We start from the raw sequence: 25,272 nt of genomic DNA, 5'->3' as shown, positions 1-25,272 counted from the left end.
GAGCGATATATGACCATCCTCTAATTCCTCATCTGGGTATTTCACATTTGTGGGGCCCTCGCGATCGACAGGAAGTCTTGTTTGCAAATTTAAATGCACAGGATTTGAAATAAATCTTAGAAAAGCATTGTTCATTTTGATTGATATTGCTATACAATATGTAATACAAAAATGCATGAAACGTAATTTAACCTCAGATGTTATGCAAAAAAAGTGATTTTCATCTGAATCATTAGGTAATTATTATTGGCACGAAAAACAAAAATATAATGAAACTCCGCATTCATGTGAACTCAAACTGACCTAATCACTGTACGTGCTCACCTGGTCAGCATGAGGCATGATGTCAACAGAAACCATGAGGCCGGATTGTAGCTGGCAATAAAGTGCCAAATTATATTTGACAATTTTGCTCTCTTTCTGCCATTTGGCTATCCTAAATATATTTTATATCAAGTATTACAGTTATTGGTATGTACAGATATCAAGTATGACAGCTATTGGTATGTACAGATATCAAGTATGACAGCTATCGGTATATACAGATATCATGTATTACAGTTATTGATATGTACAGATATCAAGTATGACAGCTATTGGTATATACAGATATCATGTATTACAGCTATTGGTATATACAGATATCATGTATTACAGTTATTGATATATACAGATATCATGTATTACAGCTATTGGTATATACAGATATCAAGTATGACAGCTATCGGTATATACAGATATCATGTATTACAGTTATTGATATATACAGATATCATGTATTACAGCTATTGGTATATACAGATATCATGTATTACAGCTATCGGTATATACAGATATCAAGTATGACAGCTATTGATATATACAGATATCAAGTATGACAGCTATTGATATATACAGATATCAAGTATGACAGCTATTGATATATACAGATATCATGTATTACAGCTATTTATATATAAAGATATCAAGTATTACAGCTATCGGTATATAAAGATATCAAGTATTACAGCTATTGATATATAAAGATATCATGTATTACAGCTATTTATATATAAAGATATCAAATATTACAGCTATCGGTATATAAAGATATCAAGTATTACAGCTATTTATATATAAAGATATCAAGTATTACAGCTATCAGTATATAAAGATATCAAGTATTACAGCTATTTATATATAAAGATATCAAGTATTACAGCTATTGGTATATAAAGATATCAAGTATTACAGCTATTGATATATACAGATATCAAGTATTACAGCTATCGGTATAAACAATTAACAATTATTACAGATATTTATATATACAGATATCAATTATTACAGCTATTGGTATATACAGATATCATGTATTACAGCTATCGGTATATACAGATATCAAGTATGACAGCTATTGATATATACAGATATCAAGTATGACAGCTATTGATATATACAGATATCATGTATTACAGCTATTTATATATAAAGATATCAAGTATTACAGCTATCGGTATATAAAGATATCAAGTATTACAGCTATTGATATATAAAGATATCATGTATTACAGCTATTTATATATAAAGATATCAAGTATTACAGCTATCGGTATATAAAGATATCAAGTATTACAGCTATTTATATATAAAGATATCAAGTATTACAGCTATCGGTATATAAAGATATCAAGCATTACAGCTATTTATATATAAAGATATCAAGTATTACAGCTATCGGTATATAAAGATATCAAGTATTACAGCTATTGATATATACAGATATCAAGTATTACAGCTATCGGTATATACAAATACCATGTATTACAGCTTGTGATATAAAGAGGTATCCAGTATTACAGCTATTGATATATACAGATATCATGTATTACAGCTATTGATATATACAGATATCATGTATTACAGCTTGTGATATAAAGAGGTATCCAGTATTACAGCTATCGGTATATACATATATCAAGTATTACAGCTATTGATATATACAGATATCATGTATTACAGCTTGTGATATAAAGAGGTATCCAGTATTACAGCTATCGGTATATACAGATATCAAGTATTACAGCTATCGGTATATAAAGATATGAAGTATTACAGCTATCGGTATATACAGATATCAATTATTACAGCTATTGATATATACAGATATCATGTATTACAGCTATTGGTACATACAGATATCAACTATTACAGCTGTTCAATTGGTATATACTGATTTCAATTGTTTATAGTTTTATACATTTACCCGATAAACATTTAGAAAGTTGAATGTATGTATATATAATAACCTAGATCTGAATCGCTAGTCCTGGTAGATAAGATCTTGATCAGCGGTATCCTGTTTATTATGTGTATCTATGGTCTAGAGTGATTGGCCGGCATTGATCTTTATTCAGTGATGGTCCCCAGGGTGCCAACAATAGCATTAGATTAAGCTATAGATAACTGTATAGGTATGTCTCGTGTTGAGGAAACTCGCCAACCGCAATCAACTGACAAGTCATTCATATTAATTCATGTAATGATATCAAAATTTATATGGGTAGTCCTTCATTGACAGGTTCTATTATGTGAATAATTCTGAAAGTGTCAAACACTTAAGTGCTATTTAACCAACCCACACTTACCAACTACAATAACCCTATTTTCTGTTTGGTAATGTTTCCTCATCAACATTAGAATATCACTGATAGTTTATTTTCCATTGACTGTGTATTAAATCACTGTAATGACACATGCCTATGAATCCATTCACAACTTCATGCTTTTTCACTGTGGCGAACCTATTTGTTCACCATGATTAACCTGCGTGTACACGAGTTGTGATCCAAGGTGTGGGAGACGAACAAACTAGATGACAACCAGACTTTGTCTTTCCTAGACAGCCTTATAATGGAGAAGACATCAATGGGAGCTGTATTTAATACCATGTGTTATGTACATTAACTTTGAGAGAGTCTTCTGTGTGGTGCTGTATAAGTAGAGGAGTTTGTGCCTGGTGTGTGTATTTATGAAGGCTCACAATGTATTCTACCAAAATATGTGGAAGTTTCTTGTTAAATAAGATTCTACCATATAATTAAGGAAGGAATGGAAGTTATTCAGCTCTTGTGTATAAGATGAAAGTTAAGGCCTGAATACATGTATAGTAACAAGCAGATAAGATCAGGACACAAATGTCATGGAGGATGTCAAGAGCCAGGATTCTGAGACTAGAAGAAGACAGTCCCGTACCTTGCCAATATTTGGTGTGAGATCTCAGCACAAGGACCCCCTGCCTGATGTTTCCCTAAGGAAGAGAAGGACCTGGAATGGCGAGGAGGAAAAGTTAACTCTCCAGAGGATCCGTAGGAATGGTGGACCCCCAGGTCTGCGATCTAACCTCATTTCTCCTCTCCAGAGGATCCGTAGGAATGGTGGACCTCCAGGCCTGCGATCTAACCTCATTTCTCCTTCCAGGAAACATGTCAACAGCTACCCTGGGCTACAGTTCAATCTCCGTGGCAACACGGAGAAGGGTTCCCAGACACAAGAAAAGTTGTCTATTAACACTAAGCTTCTTAATTTGGTAGAGAGACAATTGCCCTATATGACTAGACCTACACTGGATCAGAACGCTAGTTTACTAGACAGTTATAGAAATGTGACATCAACAAAAACTCCACACTTCAATTCAGCACCAAATGCAAATATGGTGACTTTGCCAAAACTAAATATATATCAGAAGGCAGTGGAAAGTAACATCAGTCAAAGGGATAAAAGAATTAAGGAAAGCAGGCATGTTGCATTTGTTTCTCCTCTCTGGAAAAAAAGTTTGAACAATTCAGCTGAACACAAACATTCTAGTTTGTATGTTATGGAGTTAAAAAAGGCCATTTCAAAAGGAAAAGTTATGGAGTTAAACAATGACGTTTCAAAAGGTAAAGTTATCTAGTTGAACAAGGGCATTTCAAAAGGTAAAGTTGAAAGTAGCTGTTTACAGTTTCTTTGCTGTGGAAAATAGTATAACTTTTATTGATACTGTCAATAACCCACTCCCACACCTATGATATTGGGTACCCCACACTGTCAATAACACACTCCCACACCTGTGATATTGGGTACCTCACACTATCAATAACCCACTCACACATGTGTGATATTGGGTACCCCACACTGTCAATACCCCACTCACACACCTGAGATATTGGGTACCCCACACTGTCAATTCCCCACTCACACACCTGAGATATTGGGTACCTCACACTGTCAATACCCCACTCCCACACCTGTGATATTGGGTACCCCACACTGGCTAAACCCACTCCAACACCTGTGATATTGGGTACCCCACACTGTCAATACCCCACTCCCACACCTGTGATATTGGGTACCCCACACTGGCTAAACCCACTCCAACACCTGTGATATTGGGTACCCCACACTGTCAATACCCCACTCACACACCTGAGATATTGGGTACCCCACACTGTCAATTCCCCACTCACACACCTGAGATATTGGGTACCCCACACTGTCAATACCCCACTCCCACACCTGTGATATTGGGTACCCCACACTGGCTAAACCCACTCCAACACCTGTGATATTGGGTACACCACACTGTCAATACCCCATTCACACACCTGTGATATTGGGTACCTCACACTATCAATACCCCACTCACACACCTGAGATATTGGGTACCCGACACTGTCAATACCCCACTCACACACCTGAGATATTGGGTACCCCACACTGTCAATACCCCACTCCCACACCTGTGATATTGGGTACCACACACTGTCAATACCCCACTCACACACCTGAGATATTGGGTACCCCACACTGTCAATACCCCACTCCCACACCTGTGATATTGGGTACCCCACACTGGCTAAAGCCCACTCCCACACCTGTGATATTGGGTACCCCACACTGTCAATACCCCACTCACACACCTGAGATATTGGGCACCCCACACTGTCAATACCCCACTCCCACACCTGTGATATTGGGTACCCCACACTGTCAATAACCCACTCACACATGTGTGATATTGGGTACCCCACACTGTCAACACCCCACTCACACACCTGAGATATTGGGTACCTCACACTATCAATACCCCACTCCCACACCTGTGATATTGGGTACCCCACACTATCAATACCCCACTCCCACACCTGTGATATTGGGTACCCCACACTATCAATACCCCACTCCAACACCTGTGATATTGGGTACCCCACACTATCAATACCCCACTCCCACACCTGTGATATTGGGTACCTCACACTATCAATACCCCACTCACACACCTGAGATATTGGGTACCCCACACTGTCAACACCCCACTCACACACCTGAGATATTGGGTACCTCACACTATCAATACCCCACTCCCACACCTGTGATATTGGGTACCCCACACTATCAATACCCCACTCCCACACCTGTGATATTGGGTACCCCACACTATCAATACCCCACTCCAACACCTGTGATATTGGGTACCCCACACTATCAATACCCCACTCCCACACCTGTGATATTGGGTACCTCACACTATCAATACCCCACTCACACACCTGAGATATTGGGTACCCCACACTGTCAATACCCCACTCCCACACCTGTGATATTGGGTACCTCACACTATCAATACCCCACTCCCACACCTGTGATATTGGGTACCCCACACTATCAATACCCCACTCCAACACCTGTGATATTGGGTACCCCACACTATCAATACCCTACTCCCACACCTGTGATATTGGGTACCTCACACTATCAATACCCCACTCACACACCTGAGATATTGGGTACCCCACACTGTCAATACCCCACTCATACACCTGAGATATTGGGTACCTCACACTGTCAATACCCCACTCCCACACCTGTGATATTGGGTACCCCACACTGTCAATACCCCACTCATACACCTGAGATATTGGGTACCTCACACTGTCAATACCCCACTCCCACACCTGTGATATTGGGTACCCCACACTGTCAATACCCCACTCACACACCTGAGATATTGGGTACCCCACACTGTCAATACCCCACTCCCACACCTGTGATATTGGGTACCACACACTGTCAATACCCCACTCACACACCTGAGATATTGGGTACCCCACACTGTCAATACCCCACTCCCACACCTGTGATATTGGGTACCCCACACTGGCTAAAGCCCACTCCCACACCTGTGATATTGGGTACCCCACACTGTCAATACCCCACTCACACACCTGAGATATTGGGCACCCCACACTGTCAATACCCCACTCCCACACCTGTGATATTGGGTACCCCACACTGTCAATAACCCACTCACACATGTGTGATATTGGGTACCCCACACTGTCAGCACCCCACTCACACACCTGAGATATTGGGTACCTCACACTATCAATACCCCACTCCCACACCTGTGATATTGGGTACCCCACACTATCAATACCCCACTCCCACACCTGTGATATTGGGTACCCCACACTATCAATACCCCACTCCCACACCTGTGATATTGGGTACCCCACACTATCAATACCCCACTCCCACACCTGTGATATTGGGTACCTCACACTATCAATACCCCACTCACACACCTGAGATATTGGGTACCCCACACTGTCAACACCCCACTCACACACCTGAGATATTGGGTACCTCACACTATCAATACCCCACTCCCACACCTGTGATATTGGGTACCCCACACTATCAATACCCCACTCCCACACCTGTGATATTGGGTACCCCACACTATCAATACCCCACTCCAACACCTGTGATATTGGGTACCCCACACTATCAATACCCCACTCCCACACCTGTGATATTGGGTACCTCACACTATCAATACCCCACTCACACACCTGAGATATTGGGTACCCCACACTGTCAATACCCCACTCCCACACCTGTGATATTGGGTACCTCACACTATCAATACCCCACTCCCACACCTGTGATATTGGGTACCCCACACTATCAATACCCCACTCCAACACCTGTGATATTGGGTACCCCACACTATCAATACCCTACTCCCACACCTGTGATATTGGGTACCTCACACTATCAATACCCCACTCACACACCTGAGATATTGGGTACCCCACACTGTCAATACCCCACTCATACACCTGAGATATTGGGTACCTCACACTGTCAATACCCCACTCCCACACCTGTGATATTGGGTACCCCACACTGTCAATACCCCACTCCCACACCTGTGATATTGGGTACCCCACACTGTCAATAACCCACTCACACACCTGTGATATTGGGTACCTCACACTATCAATAACCCACTCACACACCTGAGATATTGGGTACCCCACACTGTCAATAACCCACTCCCACACCTGTGATATTGGGTACCCCACACTGTCAATACCCCACTCCCACACCTGTGATATTGGGTACCCCACACTGTCAATAACCCACTCCCACACCTGTGATATTGGGTACCCCACACTGTCAATACCCCACTCCCACACCTGTGATATTGGGTACCCCACACTATCAATACCCCACTCCCACACCTGTGATATTGGGTACCCCACACTATCAATACCCCACTCCCACACCTGTGATATTGGGTACCCCACACTATCAATACCCCACTCCAACACCTGTGATATTGGGTACCCCACACTATCAATACCCCACTCCCACACCTGTGATATTGGGTACCTCACACTATCAATACCCCACTCACACACCTGAGATATTGGGTACCCCACACTGTCAATACCCCACTCCCACACCTGTGATATTGGGTACCTCACACTATCAATACCCCACTCCCACACCTGTGATATTGGGTACCTCACACTATCAATACCCCACTCCCACACCTGTGATATTGGGTACCCCACACTATCAATACCCCACTCCAACACCTGTGATATTGGGTACCCCACACTATCAATACCCCACTCCCACACCTGTGATATTGGGTACCTCACACTATCAATACCCCACTCACACACCTGAGATATTGGGTACCCCACACTGTCAATACCCCACTCATACACCTGAGATATTGGGTACCTCACACTGTCAATACCCCACTCCCACACCTGTGATATTGGGTACCCCACACTGTCAATACCCCACTCCCACACCTGTGATATTGGGTACCCCACACTGTCAATAACCCACTCACACACCTGTGATATTGGGTACCTCACACTATCAATAACCCACTCACACACCTGAGATATTGGGTACCCCACACTGTCAATAACCCACTCCCACACCTGTGATATTGGGTACCCCACACTGTCAATACCCCACTCCCACACCTGTGATATTGGGTACCCCACACTGTCAATACCCCACTCCCACACCTGTGATATTGGGTACCCCACACTGTCAATACCCCACTCCCACACCTGTGATATTGGGTACCCCACACTGTCAATAACCCACTCCCACACCTGTGATATTGGGTACCCCACACTGTCAATACCCCACTCCCACACCTGTGATATTGGGTACCCCACACTGTCAATACCCCACTCTTGCACCTTTGATACCCTACACCACTGATACCCAAATCCTACCCAACAAAGCTCTTTACCAAGAAAATCCAGAACAGTCAGCATGCATTGTTGATCAGTATAGATTCTGTCACAGGAGAAAGTGTCTTATCCATGTAGATTTCCTGACCCTTTGTTTAGTGAATACTATAGATTTGTATTACTGACTTGGCATGTGTCCTATAACTTCTGTGGGATTTTATGTATCAATACACAATAACTCCATTAGCATACCTGTGCGTAAAATGATATACATCTATAAATATACCAGGTCATCTGTGTTGAATGCCCAACAGTTTTAATTAATTTGAATGGCACCTGCCCTTAGTGAACATACAAGGTATAATTGTACAATCATGGATGTCATGGTTTGGAAGGCTATCAGTTTTGGACATGAGACTTTCAGAGAACCAAAACCAGTGTGTCAGAGATGAAAAGACAAGACAGGTCAAATATGGGTGTGTATTTGGTAATAACCTCTAACATTTCATGTCTCACAACTCACCTAATCACCTTTAACACATCAACTTATTCCCTAGCTATATCATATACATATACATGTATATCATATATCATATCATATCTCACTAGAACTCACATGTCTCCAGTGTCCTATATCTCAGTCCCCCATCATACCACCTCTCACATATTACAGTCTCACTAGAACTCACATATCTCCAGTGTCCTATATCTCAGTCCCCCATCATACCACCTCTCACATATTACAGTCTCACTAGAACTCACATATCTCCAGTGTCCTATATCTCAGTCCCCCATCATACCACCTCTCACATATTACAGTCTCACTAGAACTCACATATCTCCAGTGTCCTATATCTCAGTCCCCCATCATACCACTTCTTACATGTTACAGTCTCACTAGAACTCACATGTCTCCAGTGTCCTATATCTCAGTCCCCCATCATACCACCTCTCACATATTACAGTCTCACTAGAACTCACATGTCTCCAGTGTCCTATATCTCAGTCCCCCATCATACCACCTCTCACATATTACAGTCTCACTAGAACTCACATATCTCCAGTGTCCTACAGTTCAGTCCCCCATCATACCACCTCTCACATATTACAGTCTCACTAGAACTCACATGTCTCCAGTGTCCTATATCTCAGTCCCCCATCATACCACTTCTTACATGTTACAGTCTCACTAGAACTCACATGTCTCCAGTGTCCTATATCTCAGTCCCCCATCATACCACCTCTCACATATTACAGTCTCACTAGAACTCACATGTCTCCAGTGTCCTATATCTCAGTCCCCCATCATACCACCTCTCACATATTACAGTCTCACTAGAACTCACATATCTCCAGTGTCCTACAGTTCAGTCCCCCATCATACCACCTCTCACATATTACAGTCTCACTAGAACTCACATATCTCCAGTGTCCTATATCTCAGTCCCCCATCATACCACCTCTCACATATTACAGTCTCACTAGAACTCACATGTCTCCAGTGTCCTACAGTTCAGTCCCCCATCATACCACCTCTCACATATTACAGTCTCACTAGAACTCACATGTCTCCAGTGTCCTATATCTCAGTCCCCCATCATACCACCTCTCACATATTACAGTCTCACTAGAACTCACATGTCTCCAGTGTCCTACAGTTCAGTCCCCCATCATACCACCTCTCACATATTACAGTCTCACTAGAACTCACATATCTCCAGTGTCCTATATCTCAGTCCCCCATCATACCACCTCTCACATATTACAGTCTCACTAGAACTCACATGTCTCCAGTGTCCTATATCTCAGCCCCCCATCATACCACCTCTCACATATTACAGTCTCACTAGAACTCACATGTCTCCAGTGTCTACAGTTCAGTCCCCCATCATACCACCTCTCACATATTACAGTCTCACTAGAACTCACACGTCTCCAGTGTCCTATATCTCAGTCCCCCATCATACCACCTCTCACATATTACAGTCTCACTAGAACTCACATGTCACCAGTGTCCTATATCTCAGTCCCCCATCATACCACCTCTTATATATTACAGTCTCACTAGAACTCACATGTCTCCAGTGTCCTATATCTCAGTCCCCCATCATACCACTTCTCACAAGTCTCACTAGAACTCACATGTCTCCAGTGTCCTATATCTCAGTCCCCCATCATACCACCTCTCACATCTTACAGTCTCACTAGAACTCACATGTCTCCAGTGTCCTATATCTCAGTCCCCCATCATACCACCTCTCACATATTACAGTCTCACTAGAGCTCACATGTCTCCAGTGTCCTATATCTCAGTCCCCCATCATACCATCTCTCACATATTACAGTCTCACTAGAACTCACATGTCTCCAGTGTCCTATATCTCAGTCCCCCATCATACCACCTCTCACATATTACAGTCTCACTAGAACTCACATGTCTCCAGTGTCCTATATCTCAGTCCCCCATCATACCACCTCTCACATATTACAGTCTCACTAGAACTCACATGTCTCCAGTGTCCTATATCTCAGTCCCCCATCATACCACCTCTCACATATTACAGTCTCACTAGAACTCACATATCTCCAGTGTCCTATATCTCAGTCCCCCATCATACCACCTCTCACATATTACAGTCTCACTAGAACTCACATATCTCCAGTGTCCTATATCTCAGCCCCCCCATCATACCACCTCTCACATATTACAGTCTCACTAGAACTCACATGTCTCCAGTGTCCTATATCTCAGCCCCCCCATCATACCACCTCTCACATATTACAGTCTCACTAGAACTCACATGTCTCCAGTGTCCTATATCTCAGTCCCCCATCATACCACCTCTCACATATTACAGTCTCACTAGAACTCACATATCTCCAGTGTCCTACAGTTCAGTCCCCCATCATACCACCTCTCACATATTACAGTCTCACTAGAACTCACATGTCTCCAGTGTCCTACAGTTCAGTCCCCCATCATACCACCTCTCACATATTACAGTCTCACTAGAACTCACATATCTCCAGTGTCCTATATCTCAGTCCCCCATCATACCACCTCTCACATATTACAGTCTCACTAGAACTCACATGTCTCCAGTGTCCTATATCTCAGTCCCCCATCATACCACCTCTCACATATTACAGTCTCACTAGAACTCACATGTCTCCAGTGTCCTATATCTCAGTCCCCCATCATACCACCTCTCACATATTACAGTCTCACTAGAACTCACATATCTCCAGTGTCCTATATCTCAGTCCCCCATCATACCACCTCTCACATATTACAGTCTCACTAGAACTCACATGTCTCCAGTGTCCTATATCTCAGTCCCCCATCATACCACCTCTTACATATTACAGTCTCACTAGAACTCACATGTCTCCAGTGTCCTATATCTCAGTCCCCCATCATACCACCTCTTACATATTACAGTCTCACTAGAACTCACATGTCTCCAGTGTCCTATATCTCAGTCCCCCATCATACCACCTCTCACATATTACAGTCTCACTAGAACTCACATGTCTCCAGTGTCCTACAGTTCAGCCCCCCATCATACCACCTGTCACATATTACAGTCTCACTAGAACTCACATATCTCCAGTGTCCTATATCTCAGTCCCCCATCATACCACCTCTCACATATTACAGTCTCACTAGAACTCACATGTCTCCAGTGTCCTATATCTCAGTCCCCCATCATACCACCTCTTACATATTACAGTCTCACTAGAAACTCACATGTCTCCAGTGTCCTATATCTCAGTCCCCCATCATACCACCTCTCACATATTACAGTCTCACTAGAGCCCACATATCTCCAGTTCTATATCTCAGTCCCCCATCATACCACCTCTCACATATTACAGTCTCACTAGAACTCACATGTCTCCAGTGTCCTATATCTCAGTCCCCCATCATACCACCTCTCACATATTACAGTCTCACTAGAACTCACATATCTCCAGTTCTATATCTCAGTCCCCCATCATACCACCTCTCACATATTACAGTCTCACTAGAACTCACATGTCTCCAGTGTCCTACAGTTCAGTCCCCCATCATACCACCTCTCACATATTACAGTCTCACTAGAACTCACATATCTCCAGTGTCCTATATCTCAGTCTTGTCGCACTCAAGACTACATGTACAAACAACTTTTGATTGGAAACAAATGACACAGTATATACATACAGAAAATATTTTCTAGCAACGATTTCGGGTTAGTGTGTTTTCCGTAACTAGCAACGTATTTCGGGTTAGTGTGTTTTCCGTAACTAGCAATGTATTTCAGGGTTAGTGTGTTTTCCGCAATAGATACTGATAATGTACACAGCATCGAGTGTACTGAAGGTATTCTGGTATAATCAATACAGCAGTGTGGTATAATTAGGTCGGTGGAGCAACTGCCTTTTCTTATAGGACATACATGGTACCATGGGGACACATAAAAGGAATCACTTCTATGGAATACAGGTGTAAACCAGATATGTAGGTGTCTTGATACTAACAGGTTTAACACAGGTGTCTACACTTATATTCTGTGTATCACTATTGTGTTGTTGTCTTGATACACATATGTGCACATGTAACAGGTATGCAAAATACCTACACTTTTGTATAGGTGTAATGCTATATAGACAAATATATGTACTAATACAAAAATATACAGCTATAACAGGTACGTAGATGTCAGTGTAGATGTTTTAACAGGCATATCTACACTTCTGTATAGGTGCAATGTTAGATTTGTGTCTTAGCATACAACTGTACAGGTATCTTTGTCTTAAGTTGTATATGTGTATGACTAGATACATGCTTGCATGTGTCTTAGTATACAGGTGTAAAAGAAACAGGTTGGTGTGGCTTGTACATACAGTCTCTGTCACTCTCTCTTTAGCTCAGGAGGTAGAACCATAGCTTATCACGCTGGATTTTGGGTGTAACAGGTGTGTATTTATTTACACTTGTATGGGGTGTAACACAGAATACACTGGAGTCTTAGTATAGGTGTATTACTAGATATATCGGTGTTTTTGGTGTAACAGGTGTGTATTTATTTACACTTGTATGAGGTGTAATACAGAATATACTGGAGTCTTAGTATAGGTGTATTACTATATATATCGGTGTTTTGGGTGTAACAGGTGTGTATTTATTTACACTTGTATGGGGTGTAACACAGAATACACTGGAGTCTTAGTATAGGTGTATTACTATATATATCGGTGTTTTTGGTGTAACAGGTGTGTATCTATTTACACTTGTATGGGGTGTAACACAGAATACACTGGAGTCTTAGTATAGGTGTATTACTATATATATTGGTGTTTTGGGTGTAACAGGTGTGTATCTATTTACACTTGTATGGGGTGTAACACAGAATATGCTGGAGTCTTAGTATATAGGTGTATTACTATATATATCGGTGTTTTGGGTGTAACAGGTGTGTATTTATTTACACTTGTATGGGGGGGTAATACAGAATACACTGGAGTCTTAGTATAGGTGTATTACTATATATATCGGTGGTTTGGGTGTAACAGGTGTGTATCTATTTACACTTGTATGAGGTGTAATACAGAATACACTGGAGTCTTAGTATAGGTGTATTACTATATATATCGGTGTTTTGGGTGTAACAGGTGTGTATTTATTTACACTTGTATGGGGGGTAATACAGAATACACTGGAGTCTTAGTATAGGTGTATTACTAGATATATCGGTGTTTTTGGTGTAATAGGTGTGTATCTATTTACACTTGTATGGGGTGTAATACAGAATACACTGGAGTCTTAGTATAGGTGTATTACTATATATATCAGTGTTTTTGGTGTAACAGGTGTGTATTTATTTACACTTGTATGGGGGGTAACACAGAATATGCTGGAGTCTTAGTATATAGGTGCAATGCAGGTGTCTTTATCTTAGGGTGTATAGGTATATCTTAGTAAATATGTGTAGATAGGTATGTTAACATTTTATATAGGTATTGTACAGGTATATCTTAGTACACAGGTGTAGATAGGTATGTTAACATTTTATATAGGTATTGTACAGGTATATCTTAGTACACAGGTGTAGATAGGTATGTTAACATGTTATATAGGTATTGTACAGGTATATCTTGTACACAGGTGTAGATAGGTATGTTAACATTTTATATAGGTATTGTACAGGTATATCTTAGTACACAGGTGTAGATAGGTATGTTAACATGTTATATAGGTATTGTACAGGTATATCTTAGTACACAGGTGTAGATAGGTATGTTAACATTTTATATAGGTATTGTACAGGTATATCTTAGTACACAGATGTAGATAGGTTTGTTAACATTTTATGTAGGTATTGATTATGCATGTTTCATATTTGTATGCCCCCACATGAACTATCGTCCCATCCTGATACAATATAAGTAGCTCATCTCAGGAACTGCTGACACAATCCTCATCAAACTGTGTTTTGGGGTGTCGAGTGGCAGAAGGGGCATATAGGAAATATAGACTGTATGATATATTTCCTTCAAAAATTTGCAAGTCAGGTTATGCTTTACCTAAGCCTTAGGGGCCGCGGTGGCCGAGTGGTTAAGGTGTCCCGACACTTTAATACTAGTCCTCCACCTCTGGGTTGCGAGTTCGAAACCTACTATGAAAATCATTATATAACTGCATGGAGATTTTATCATCATGGTAGACGGTAGAGAAAACTGAGAATAGAGCTTCATAAACAATATTCAGAAAAAAATATTATATAGATAATAAATTATTTGACATTTGATATGACCATGGGTGAACTAAGATTGATTATGCCTTGCTAATCTCCTCTGTATTGTTCCAATTTTGATATTTTTTATATACCGGGTGCGTACTCCCGAAGCAAGTAAAAAATATGGAACACTACACAAATGTGTATGATTATAATATATTTGTAATTGCTAGATATGTTACAGTTATGGAATCTTACAACACACCAAAAACATTGTTCTCGTCTGCATAAATGTGTGATTTGTACGATTGCATTGCTGAACTGCATGTGTGGTTCAGTATGATCAATATGGGAAAGTGACAATAAATATGGACTGTGTTGTCCCATAGACTTCTGTAAACTATGTGTTCTGGTTTGAATTCGAAAACGAAGCTTGAAGTTTTCTTTTCCTGTTAGCTGAATAACTAGTATTCAATGAAGATACAGTCTCTATCTGGTTGTTATCCTTTATCACATTGTTTACAATGATTATACCAGGAGTATATCTTCTCATATACAGATTTATTAACATCAAATGATTCCTGAACAAAAACACTCAAGTGTTCATTTTGAAGCATACCATAACTGCATGCTTGAGTAGTTATTTCAGTTTCAATAGGATACATTCCTTATTCAGGCCTTTATTAACAGCTCTAGTTTTGGCTTTCAATAATTATGAATCCCGGCTGTATTATAACTGATGAGATCTTCGCGAAAAAAAACCTAACAAGTTTTATTTTTATCCATCCAAATTAGATCAGCTTACTACTAATTTCATTTAGGATCTTCGAGCTACAGTATCAAAACAGCTCCACACATTCCACATCATTTACATTTGATTCAGTACCTGAATTCAACCTTTATACTGGTATTGTACAGGTATTATATTAGTCTATAGGTGTAACACAGGTATGTTGATACTATATACTGGTATTGTACAGATATTATATTAGTCTATAGGTGTAACACAGGTATGTTGATACTATATACTGGTATTGTACAGATATTATATTAGTCTATAGGTGTAACACAGGTATGTTGATACTATATACTGGTATTGTACAGATATTATATTAGTCTATAGGTGTAACACAGGTATGTTGATACTATATACTGGTATTGTACAGATATTATATTAGTCTATAGGTGTAACACAGGTATGTTGATACTATATACTGGTATTGTACAGATATTATATTAGTCTATAGGTGTAACACAGGTATGTTGATACTATATACTGGTATTTTACAGATATTATATTAGTCTATAGGTGTAACACAGGTATGTTGATACTATATACTGGTATTTTACAGATATTATATTAGTCTATAGGTGTAACACAGGTATGTTGATACTATATACTGGTATTGTACAGATATTATATTAGTCTATAGGTGTAACACAGGTATGTTGATACTATATACAGCTACTGTACAGATATTATATAAGTCTATAGGTGTAACACAGGTATGTTGATACTATATACTGGTATTGTACAGATATTATATTAGTTTATAGATGTAACACAGGTATGTTGATACTATATACAGCTACTGTACAGGTATATCTTAATACACAGGTGTAGACAGGTATACTATATTTTGACTTTATCCCTCATTACAGGTGAGTCCAAGATGCCAAGTAGACCGCGTGGGTCCAGAACACCAAGAAAGTCCAAAAGAATGGCTGCCAAATTGGATGGTCATTCATCTGAGGAGGCAAGAGATTCATCACGATCAGTAAATGATAGGTAGGGGCCTTACTGGTCAGTTTGAATTACCATTCATTGTTGGGTGTCATACTGGTCAGTTAATCAGCCTGTCAGTGATGACTAGGTGTTAAACTGGTCAGTGATCATGGTGGGTAGGTGTTATACTGGTCAGTGATGGGTAGGTGTTATACTGGTCAGTTATGGGTAGGTGTTATACTGGTCAGTTTACTGGTCAGTGATAGGTAGGTGTTATACTGGTTAGTTTACTGGTCAGTGATGGGTAGGTGTTATACTGGTCAGTGATAGGTAGGTGTTATACTGGTCAGTGATAGGTAGGTGTTATACTGGTCAGTTTACTGGTCAGTGATGGGTAGGTGTTATACTGGTTAGTTTACTGGTCAGTGATGGGTAGGTGTTATACGGGTCAGTTTACTGGTCAGTGATAGGTAGGTGTTATACTGGTCAGTGATAAGTAGGTGTTATACTGGTTAGTTTACTGGTCAGTGATGGGTAGGTGTTATACGGGTCAGTTTACTGGTCAGTGATGGGTAGGTGTTAAACTGGTCAGTGATCATGATGGGTAGGTGTTATACTGGTCAGTGATGGGTAGGTGTTATACTGGTCAGTGATAAGTAGGTGTTATACGGGTCAGTTTACTGGTCAATGATGGGTAGGTGTTATACTGGTCAGTGATGGGTAGGTGTTATACTGGTCAGTGATGGGTAGGTGTTATACTGGTCAGTGATGGGTAGGTGTTATACTGGGTCAGTGATGGGTAGGTGTTATACTGGTTAGTTTACTGGTCAGTGATGGGTAGGTGTTATACGGGTCAGTTTACTGGTCAATGATGGGTAGGTGTTATACGGGTCAGTTTACTGGTCAGTGATGGGTAGGTGTTATACTGGTCAGTTTACTGGTCAGTGATAGGTAGGTGTTATACTGGTCAGTTTACTGGTCAGTGATGGGTAGGTGTTATACTGGTCAGTGATGGGTAGGTGTTATACTGGTCAGTGATGGGTAGGTGTTATACTGGTTAGTTTACTGGTCAGTGATGGGTAGGTGTTATACTGGTCAGTGATGGGTAGGTGTTATACTGGTCAGTGATGGGTAGGTGTTATACTGGTCAGTGATGGGTAGGTGTTATACTGGTCAGTTTACCGGTCAGTGATGGGTAGGTGTTATACGGGTCAGTTTACCGGTCAATGCTGGGGTGACATATCCAGTAAACAGTAAGGGTAGAGGACAGTGTTAAGTAGTATTAAGGGATCACTGTCTTTCCCCTGACAATCAACATGATACTCAATATATACATCATACTAATGCATGGTAGGTAAACCTTCAGGTGTAGTAATATTGGATGATGAATCTGCATTATTGATGAAATAATTGATATATAATGCCATCTACTGTGTACAGGTAGAAAGCTATAGGTGTATCTATATAATTGTTATTGTAAGGGCTGTCTGATCTCATATCATTAAAATTAATAATTCACACACTCAAAAGTGGTTAGAAATGATGGGATTCTAAAATTAATTAAAAATTCACATGCACATTACCGGTCAAGTGCGATATTGATCTGGAAATTCCAGATGATGTTGTGGCCAATGAAGGTCAGTTGCTGTTCAGGTAGGTTGTCAGATAAACAATTGAGAGTTGTGACTAACAATCTTTAATTAGGTAGCCAACCTTTCTCACAAAATTTGACGATTTAGATAAATTTACTTAAAAAACAGTATAGATTTGTGATAGAATGTTTACACAGCACTATATAACACACAAGATCTAAATTTGTGGAGAATCATTTGTTAGTTTTCAGTGATCAAGCTTCATCATTATGTATAATTTTGGTTTGATTAGGAATAGCAGATAAATATACAGTCTGTATAACCAGTATATATACTAATTTAGAAATCTTGTTCCCTGGTTATAGTGCAGACCAGCGTCCACCACGTCCAGTGAAGAAGTCCGAAGACAAGCCAGCCATTTCGCAGTCTGAGGAGCAGCAAGAAGAGGTGTCTGTATCTGTCCATGACTCTGTCTCACAAAGTCAAGGGGACACATCTATGATACAGCAGCTGAAGCAGATGAACCAGAGGTAAGGCTGAATCCTTTAATGAATAGTAAGGCTGAAACCAGCTCTGAATTAGAGGTAAGGTGAGCTATCCTCTGATTTAGAGGTAAGGTTGAGCTATCCTCTGAATTAGAGGTAAGGTTGAACTCTCCTCTGAATTAGAGGTAAGGTTGAGCTATCCTTTGAATTAGAGGCAAGGCTGAACTCTCCTCTGAATTAAAGGTAAGATTGAGATATCCTCTGAATGAGAGGCAAGGCTGAACTCTCCTCTGAATTAGAGGTAAGGCTGAACTATCCTCTGAATTAGAGGCGAGGTTGAACTCTCCTCTGAATTAGTGGTAAGGTTGAACTCTCCTCTGAATTAGAGGCAAGGTTGAACTATACTCTTAATGCGAGGCAATGTTGAACTATCCTCTGAATGAGAGGCAAGGCTGAACTTTCCCCTGAATTAGAGGTAAGATTGAGATATCCTCTGAATTAGAGGTAAGGTTGAGCTATCCTTCTGATTTAGAGGTAAGGTTGAGCTATCCTCTGAATGAGAGGCAAGGCTGAACTCTCCTCTGAATTAGTGGTACGATTGAGATATCCTCTGAATTAGAGGCAAGGTTGAACTCTCCTCTGAATTAGAGGTAAGGTTGAGCTATCCTCTGAATGAGAGGCAAGACTGAACTCTCCTCTGAATTAGTGGTAAGATTGAGCTATCCTCTGAATTAGAGACAAGGTTGAACTCTCCTCTGAATTAGAGGTAAGGTTGAGCTATCCTCTGAATGAAAGGCAAGACTGAACTCTCCTCTGAATTAGAGGTAGGATTGAGATATCCTCTGAATTAGAGGCAAGGCTGAACTCTCCTCTGAATTAGAGGCAAGGTTGAACTATCCTCTGAATGAAAGGCAAGGCTGAACTCTCCTCTGAATTAGAGGTAAGATTGAGATATCCTCTGAATTAGAGGCAAGGCTGAAATCTCCTCTGAATTAGAGGCAAGGTTGAACTATCCTCTGAATTAGAGACAAGGCTGAACTCTCCTCTGAATTAGAGGTAAGATTGAGATATCCTCTGAATTAGAGGCAAGGTTGAACTATCCTCTGAATTAGAGGCAAGGTTGAACTATCCTCTGAATTAGAGGTAAGGCTGAACTCTCCTCTGAATTAGAGGTAAGATTGAGATATCCTCTGAATTAGAGGCAAGGCTGAATTCTCCTCTGAATTAGAGGCAAGGCTGAATTCTCCTCTGAATTAGAGGCAAGGCTGAACTCTCCGCTGAATTAGAGGCAAGGCTGAATTCTCCTCTGAATTAGAGGCAAGGCTTAATTTTCCTCTGAATTAGAGGCAAGGCTGAACTCTCCGCTGAATTAGAGACAAGGCTAAACTCTCCTCTGAATTAGAGACAAGGCTGAACTCTCCTCTGAATTAGAGGCAAGGCTTAATTCTCCTCTGAATTAGAGGCAAGGCTGACTCTCTGCTGAATTAGAGACAAGGCTAAACTCTCCTCTGACAACGAGATGAATCTGAATACTGAAAGAATCAAAAGGTAAGGCCTGAACAAAGAAGTGGTGTGGCTGGATCCTGTACTGATTAAATCATAGGATCTTTACAAACAAAATGTGAGGCTGAACACTACACTGTACAGCTATTTACAGGGCAAGGATGTACAGGACAACCAAGTGTGTTTAATTCACATCATGATGTTAATTTATTTGAATTTTCATCATGACAAGACAGATAATGTATCATTTTATCTTCAGAGAACAAAAACGGAAAAAGGACATTCCAAAGTGGTTGAAAGCAGAAGATGTTTCAGGTAAGTCTGACCACATATAAATCAAACTTTGTGTCCATACATTAACAAATGTTCTCCTTATAATGAAACAACTATCCATGCGTTTGAAACTCAGCATAATAAACCATTCCATTTAAAACAGGAGCCTTTGAGAATCCAGTAGCCAGTCAGATAATATCCGAGCCTAAGCCTGTGATGGAGGCTGCACCAGTACTGGACTCTAAAGAAACTGTTGACCAGTTGATAGAGGAAGAGATGGCCATGTGGCCTGAGTAAGTACTCCTTTGTGTCCATCATTTAGTTGTACTAAACACAGTCAGTCTGTGCTATATTGCCTTTATTCATACATATTAAGATAAAAGTAATTCCTCTGATACATGCAACAATTGTAAACTCGATAAATGAAATTTCTGAAAAGTGCATAGCATATGGTACACAAGTTCTTGTTAAATACATGCTTATTATCATTGAGATGATTTTGTACATTTCAGAAAATCAGAATTAAAAACAGTGTTCAATGAGGAAAAACCACCAACCAAAGGTAACTTACCTGTTCTGTATGTTACCAGTTCTGAAAGTCAAGACATCTGTGTGTGATCTGTTAAGATCTGTGTGTGTGATCTGTTAAGATCTTTGTGTGTGATTTGTCAAGATCTGTGTGTGGGATCTGTTAAGATTTTTGTGTGTGATTTGTCAAGATCTTTGTGTGTGATTTGTCAAGATCTGTGTGTGGGATCTGTTAAGATTTTTGTGTGTGATTTGTCAAGATGTGTGTGTGTAGTTTGTTAAGATATGTGAGTTTGGTTTGTTAAGATATGTGTACAGTTTGTTAAGATATGTGTACAGTTTGTTAAGATGTGTGTACAGTTTGTTAAGATATGTGTACAGTTTGTTAAGATATGTGAGTTTGGTTTGTTTAGATGTGTGTACAGTTTGTTAAGATATGTGTACAGTTTGTTAAGATATGTGTACAGTTTGTTAAGATATGTGTACAGTTTGTTAAGATATGTGAGTTTGGTTTGTTTAGATGTGTGTACAGTTTGTTAAGATATGTGAGTTTGGTTTGTTAAGATGTGTGTGTGTACAGTTTGTTAAGATGTGTGAGTTTGGTTTGTTAAGATATGTGAGTTTGGTTTGTTAAGATGTGTGTACAGTTTGTTAAGATATGTGAGTTTGGTTTGTTAAGATATGTGAGTTTGGTTTGTTAAGATATGTGTACAGTTTGTTAAGATATGTGAGTTTGGTTTGTTAAGATATGTGTACAGTTTGTTAAGATATGTGAGTTTGGTTTGTTAAGATATGTGTACAGTTTGTTAAGATGTGTGTACAGTTTGTTAAGATATGTGTACAGTTTGTTAAGATATGTGAGTTTGGTTTGTTAAGATATGTGTACAGTTTGGTTTGTTAAGATATGTGAGTTTGGTTTGTTAAGATATGTGAGTTTGGTTTGTTAAGATGTGTGTACAGTTTGTTAAGATGTGTGTACAGTTTGTTAAGATGTGTGTACAGTTTGTTAAGATGTGTGAGTTTGGTTTGTTAAGATGTGTGTACAGTTTGTTAAGATGTGTGTACAGTTTGGTTTGTTAAGATATGTGAGTTTGGTTTGTTAAGATATGTGTACAGTTTGTTAAGATATGTGTACAGTTTGTTAAGATATGTGAGTTTGGTTTGTTAAGATATGTGTACAGTTTGTTAAGATGTGTGAGTTTGGTTTGTTTAGATATGTGTACAGTTTGTTAAGATATGTGAGTTTGGTTTGTTTAGATATGTGAGTATGTAGAGTTTATCAACATTTGTATGTGTGAGACAGAGATCTGTTTAGATCTTGTATGTGGTTTGTTATGATGTGCGTGTGTGTGTGTGTGTGTACAGTTTGTTAAGATATCTGAGTTTGGTTTGTTAAGATGTGTGTACAGTTTGTTAAGATGTGTGAGTTTGGTTTGTTAAGATATCTGAGTTTGGTTTGTTATGATGTGTGTACAGTTTGTTAAGATATCTGAGTTTGGTTTGTTATGATGTGTGTACAGTTTGTTAAGATATCTGAGTTTGGTTTGTTAAGATGTGTGTGTGTGTAGTTTATCAACATCTGTATGTGTGAGACAGAGATCTGTTTAGATCTTGTATGTGGTTTGTTATGATGTGTATCATCAAGAATACAACAAGGTAGTGTAGAATATTTAGCTACAGCTGAAAGTCTGTATCTTGTATAATATAGTTCTTCTAGTATTATATCTTTTACTGTAGCAAAAGAAAATGTCTACTTTTATTTGTTGATCACAGAGGGAGAGACTAAAAATACACCCATGCAGAAGATACAGGAGAACCGAGCCAAGAGGCGTGAATCTCAGAAGAAGAACCTGGAGGAATCCTGGGGATCACTTAATATGTTTGACCGCCATCAAAAGGGCAGGATATCCATGGACTTGGATGGTAGATATCACAACACTGTATAAAACTTTAAAGACTGGGAATAGCTAGTAAACATTTTTGTCAAAGGACTATGTATTTAACTGAAAATACCAATTCTTTGTCCATGACCTCAATTCATACAATTGATTACAGAATGGCCAAGTAATCTAAAAGTAAGGAACAACATTACATCAATCCAGGGTCCATCAAAGGTCAAGGTCATTTGTTACTAAATAATTATTTAGATTGACCGAATGAATGATTACCTAAAGGAGGAAAACACTAGTCTAGTTATTTAGGGCTTTGGTCATGAAAGTTATTGGTTATTATTACAAAAAAAAAGAAAAAGAAAAAAAAAACCCACAGCACTAATTATTTTGATTGTTGTACATTAACAACCATTAATGTGTTTTTGAAGTAGAACTGTGATTTATCCACAACAAATGTTATGGTTTTTTCGATGCCAGGAATATTTTACAACAATTTCATTCCAGATTAATTTTTACCTGTCCTTTTGTTGTACTTGGTTTACATGATTTGAGTGAGATCGACACACCTGTACATACTCTTACAGATGATGCCCTAGATGAGTATCTGAAGCCACTGGTAAAACCCCAGCCCACCATTGTAGAGGAGGAGGGGGAGACTGTTCCAAAGGGACCTGCTACTGAAGAAGTCTCTGTTGAGTAAGTAATAGGAGAGTATGTTTCTCAAAGAAATATGAAGTACACTTTCTGATATATATTGCACATTACATCAGAAATGTGGGTGCTCTATAGCAATTACTGTGTCCATCCATCTGTCTGCTTTCTTTCAATCTAAACAATCTTACAATCAAGAAGTGTATATTGATTACTGAACCTTAAGGTAGACATGGTGATACACTTTGCGATATATTGGGATATCTATACAATGTATATGATGAGGCAAACCAGGTCTTTGCTGACCCATCAATAGTTACAATATAATTGTTAATGAAAAATGACCACATACTGTAAACATGTTTATTTTGGCACCCTTATATTTTAGTGTATGACCTAATAAAAACGATTAATTGATACACCCATGATACTTAATACACCCAAAGTACTTGGTATACCCACAGTACTGTAAGGTACCTGGTACGCCTGCGGTACTTAATACACCCACGGTACTCGGTACACCCGCGGTACTTGGTACACACACAGTACTTGGTACACACAGTACTTGGTACACACACAGTACTTGGTACACCCACAGTACTTGGTATACCCACATTACTTGGTACACACACAGTGCTTGGTACACACACAGTACTTGGTACACCCACGGTACTTGGTACACCCACGGTACTTGGTACACCCACGGTACTTGGTACACCCACGGTACTTGGTACACCCATGGTACTTGGTACACCCACGGTACTTGGTACACACACAGTACTTGGTACACACACAGTACTTGGTACACACACAGTACTTGGTACACACACAGTACTTGGTACACACACAGTACTTGGTACACCCACAGTACTTGGTACACCCACGGTACTTGTTACACCCACAGTACTTGGTACACCCACGGTACTCTGTACTCGGTACACCCACGGTACTCGGTACACTCACGGTACTTGGTACGCCCATAGTACTTGGTACACCCACAGTACTTGGTACACCCACAGTACTTGGTACACCCACGGTACTTGTTACACCCACAGTACTTGTTACACCCACAGTACTTGTTACACACACAGTACTTGGTACACCCACGGTACTTGTTACACCCACAGTACTTGTTACACCCACAGTACTTGTTACACACACAGTACTTGGTACACACACAGTACTTGGTACACCCACAGTACTTGGTACACACACAGTACTTGTTACACCCACAGTACTTGTTACACACACAGTACTTGGTACACACACAGTACTTGGTACGCCCATAGTACTTGGTACGCCCATAGTGCTTTGGAACAATGCACAGAAACTGTAATACGTACAATCAATATTAAGCAGAATGCTT

At 39.9% G+C, this 25,272-nt stretch overlaps 1 protein-coding gene across 1 annotated transcript in view; it reads left to right on the top strand.

Annotated features, from left to right (window-relative positions):
* LOC117327913 (protein KIAA0556-like) overlaps positions 1 to 25,272 on the top strand; it is a 68,569-nt gene that overhangs the window by 23,774 nt on the left and 19,523 nt on the right. Inside the window, 7 exon segments of the mRNA XM_033885158.1 lie at positions 16,919 to 17,045; positions 18,940 to 19,104; positions 20,822 to 20,877; positions 20,999 to 21,128; positions 21,348 to 21,397; positions 23,137 to 23,286; positions 23,840 to 23,951. Of these exon segments, the coding sequence (XP_033741049.1) occupies positions 16,919 to 17,045; positions 18,940 to 19,104; positions 20,822 to 20,877; positions 20,999 to 21,128; positions 21,348 to 21,397; positions 23,137 to 23,286; positions 23,840 to 23,951 (790 nt within the window).

The sequence above is a fragment of the Pecten maximus genome, chromosome 1, assembly GCF_902652985.1.
Source record: "Pecten maximus chromosome 1, xPecMax1.1, whole genome shotgun sequence".
NCBI lineage: Eukaryota > Metazoa > Mollusca > Bivalvia > Pectinida > Pectinidae > Pecten > Pecten maximus.
The sequence above is the reverse complement of the archived record's forward strand: the minus strand, read 5'-3'. Positions and strand labels throughout refer to the sequence as shown.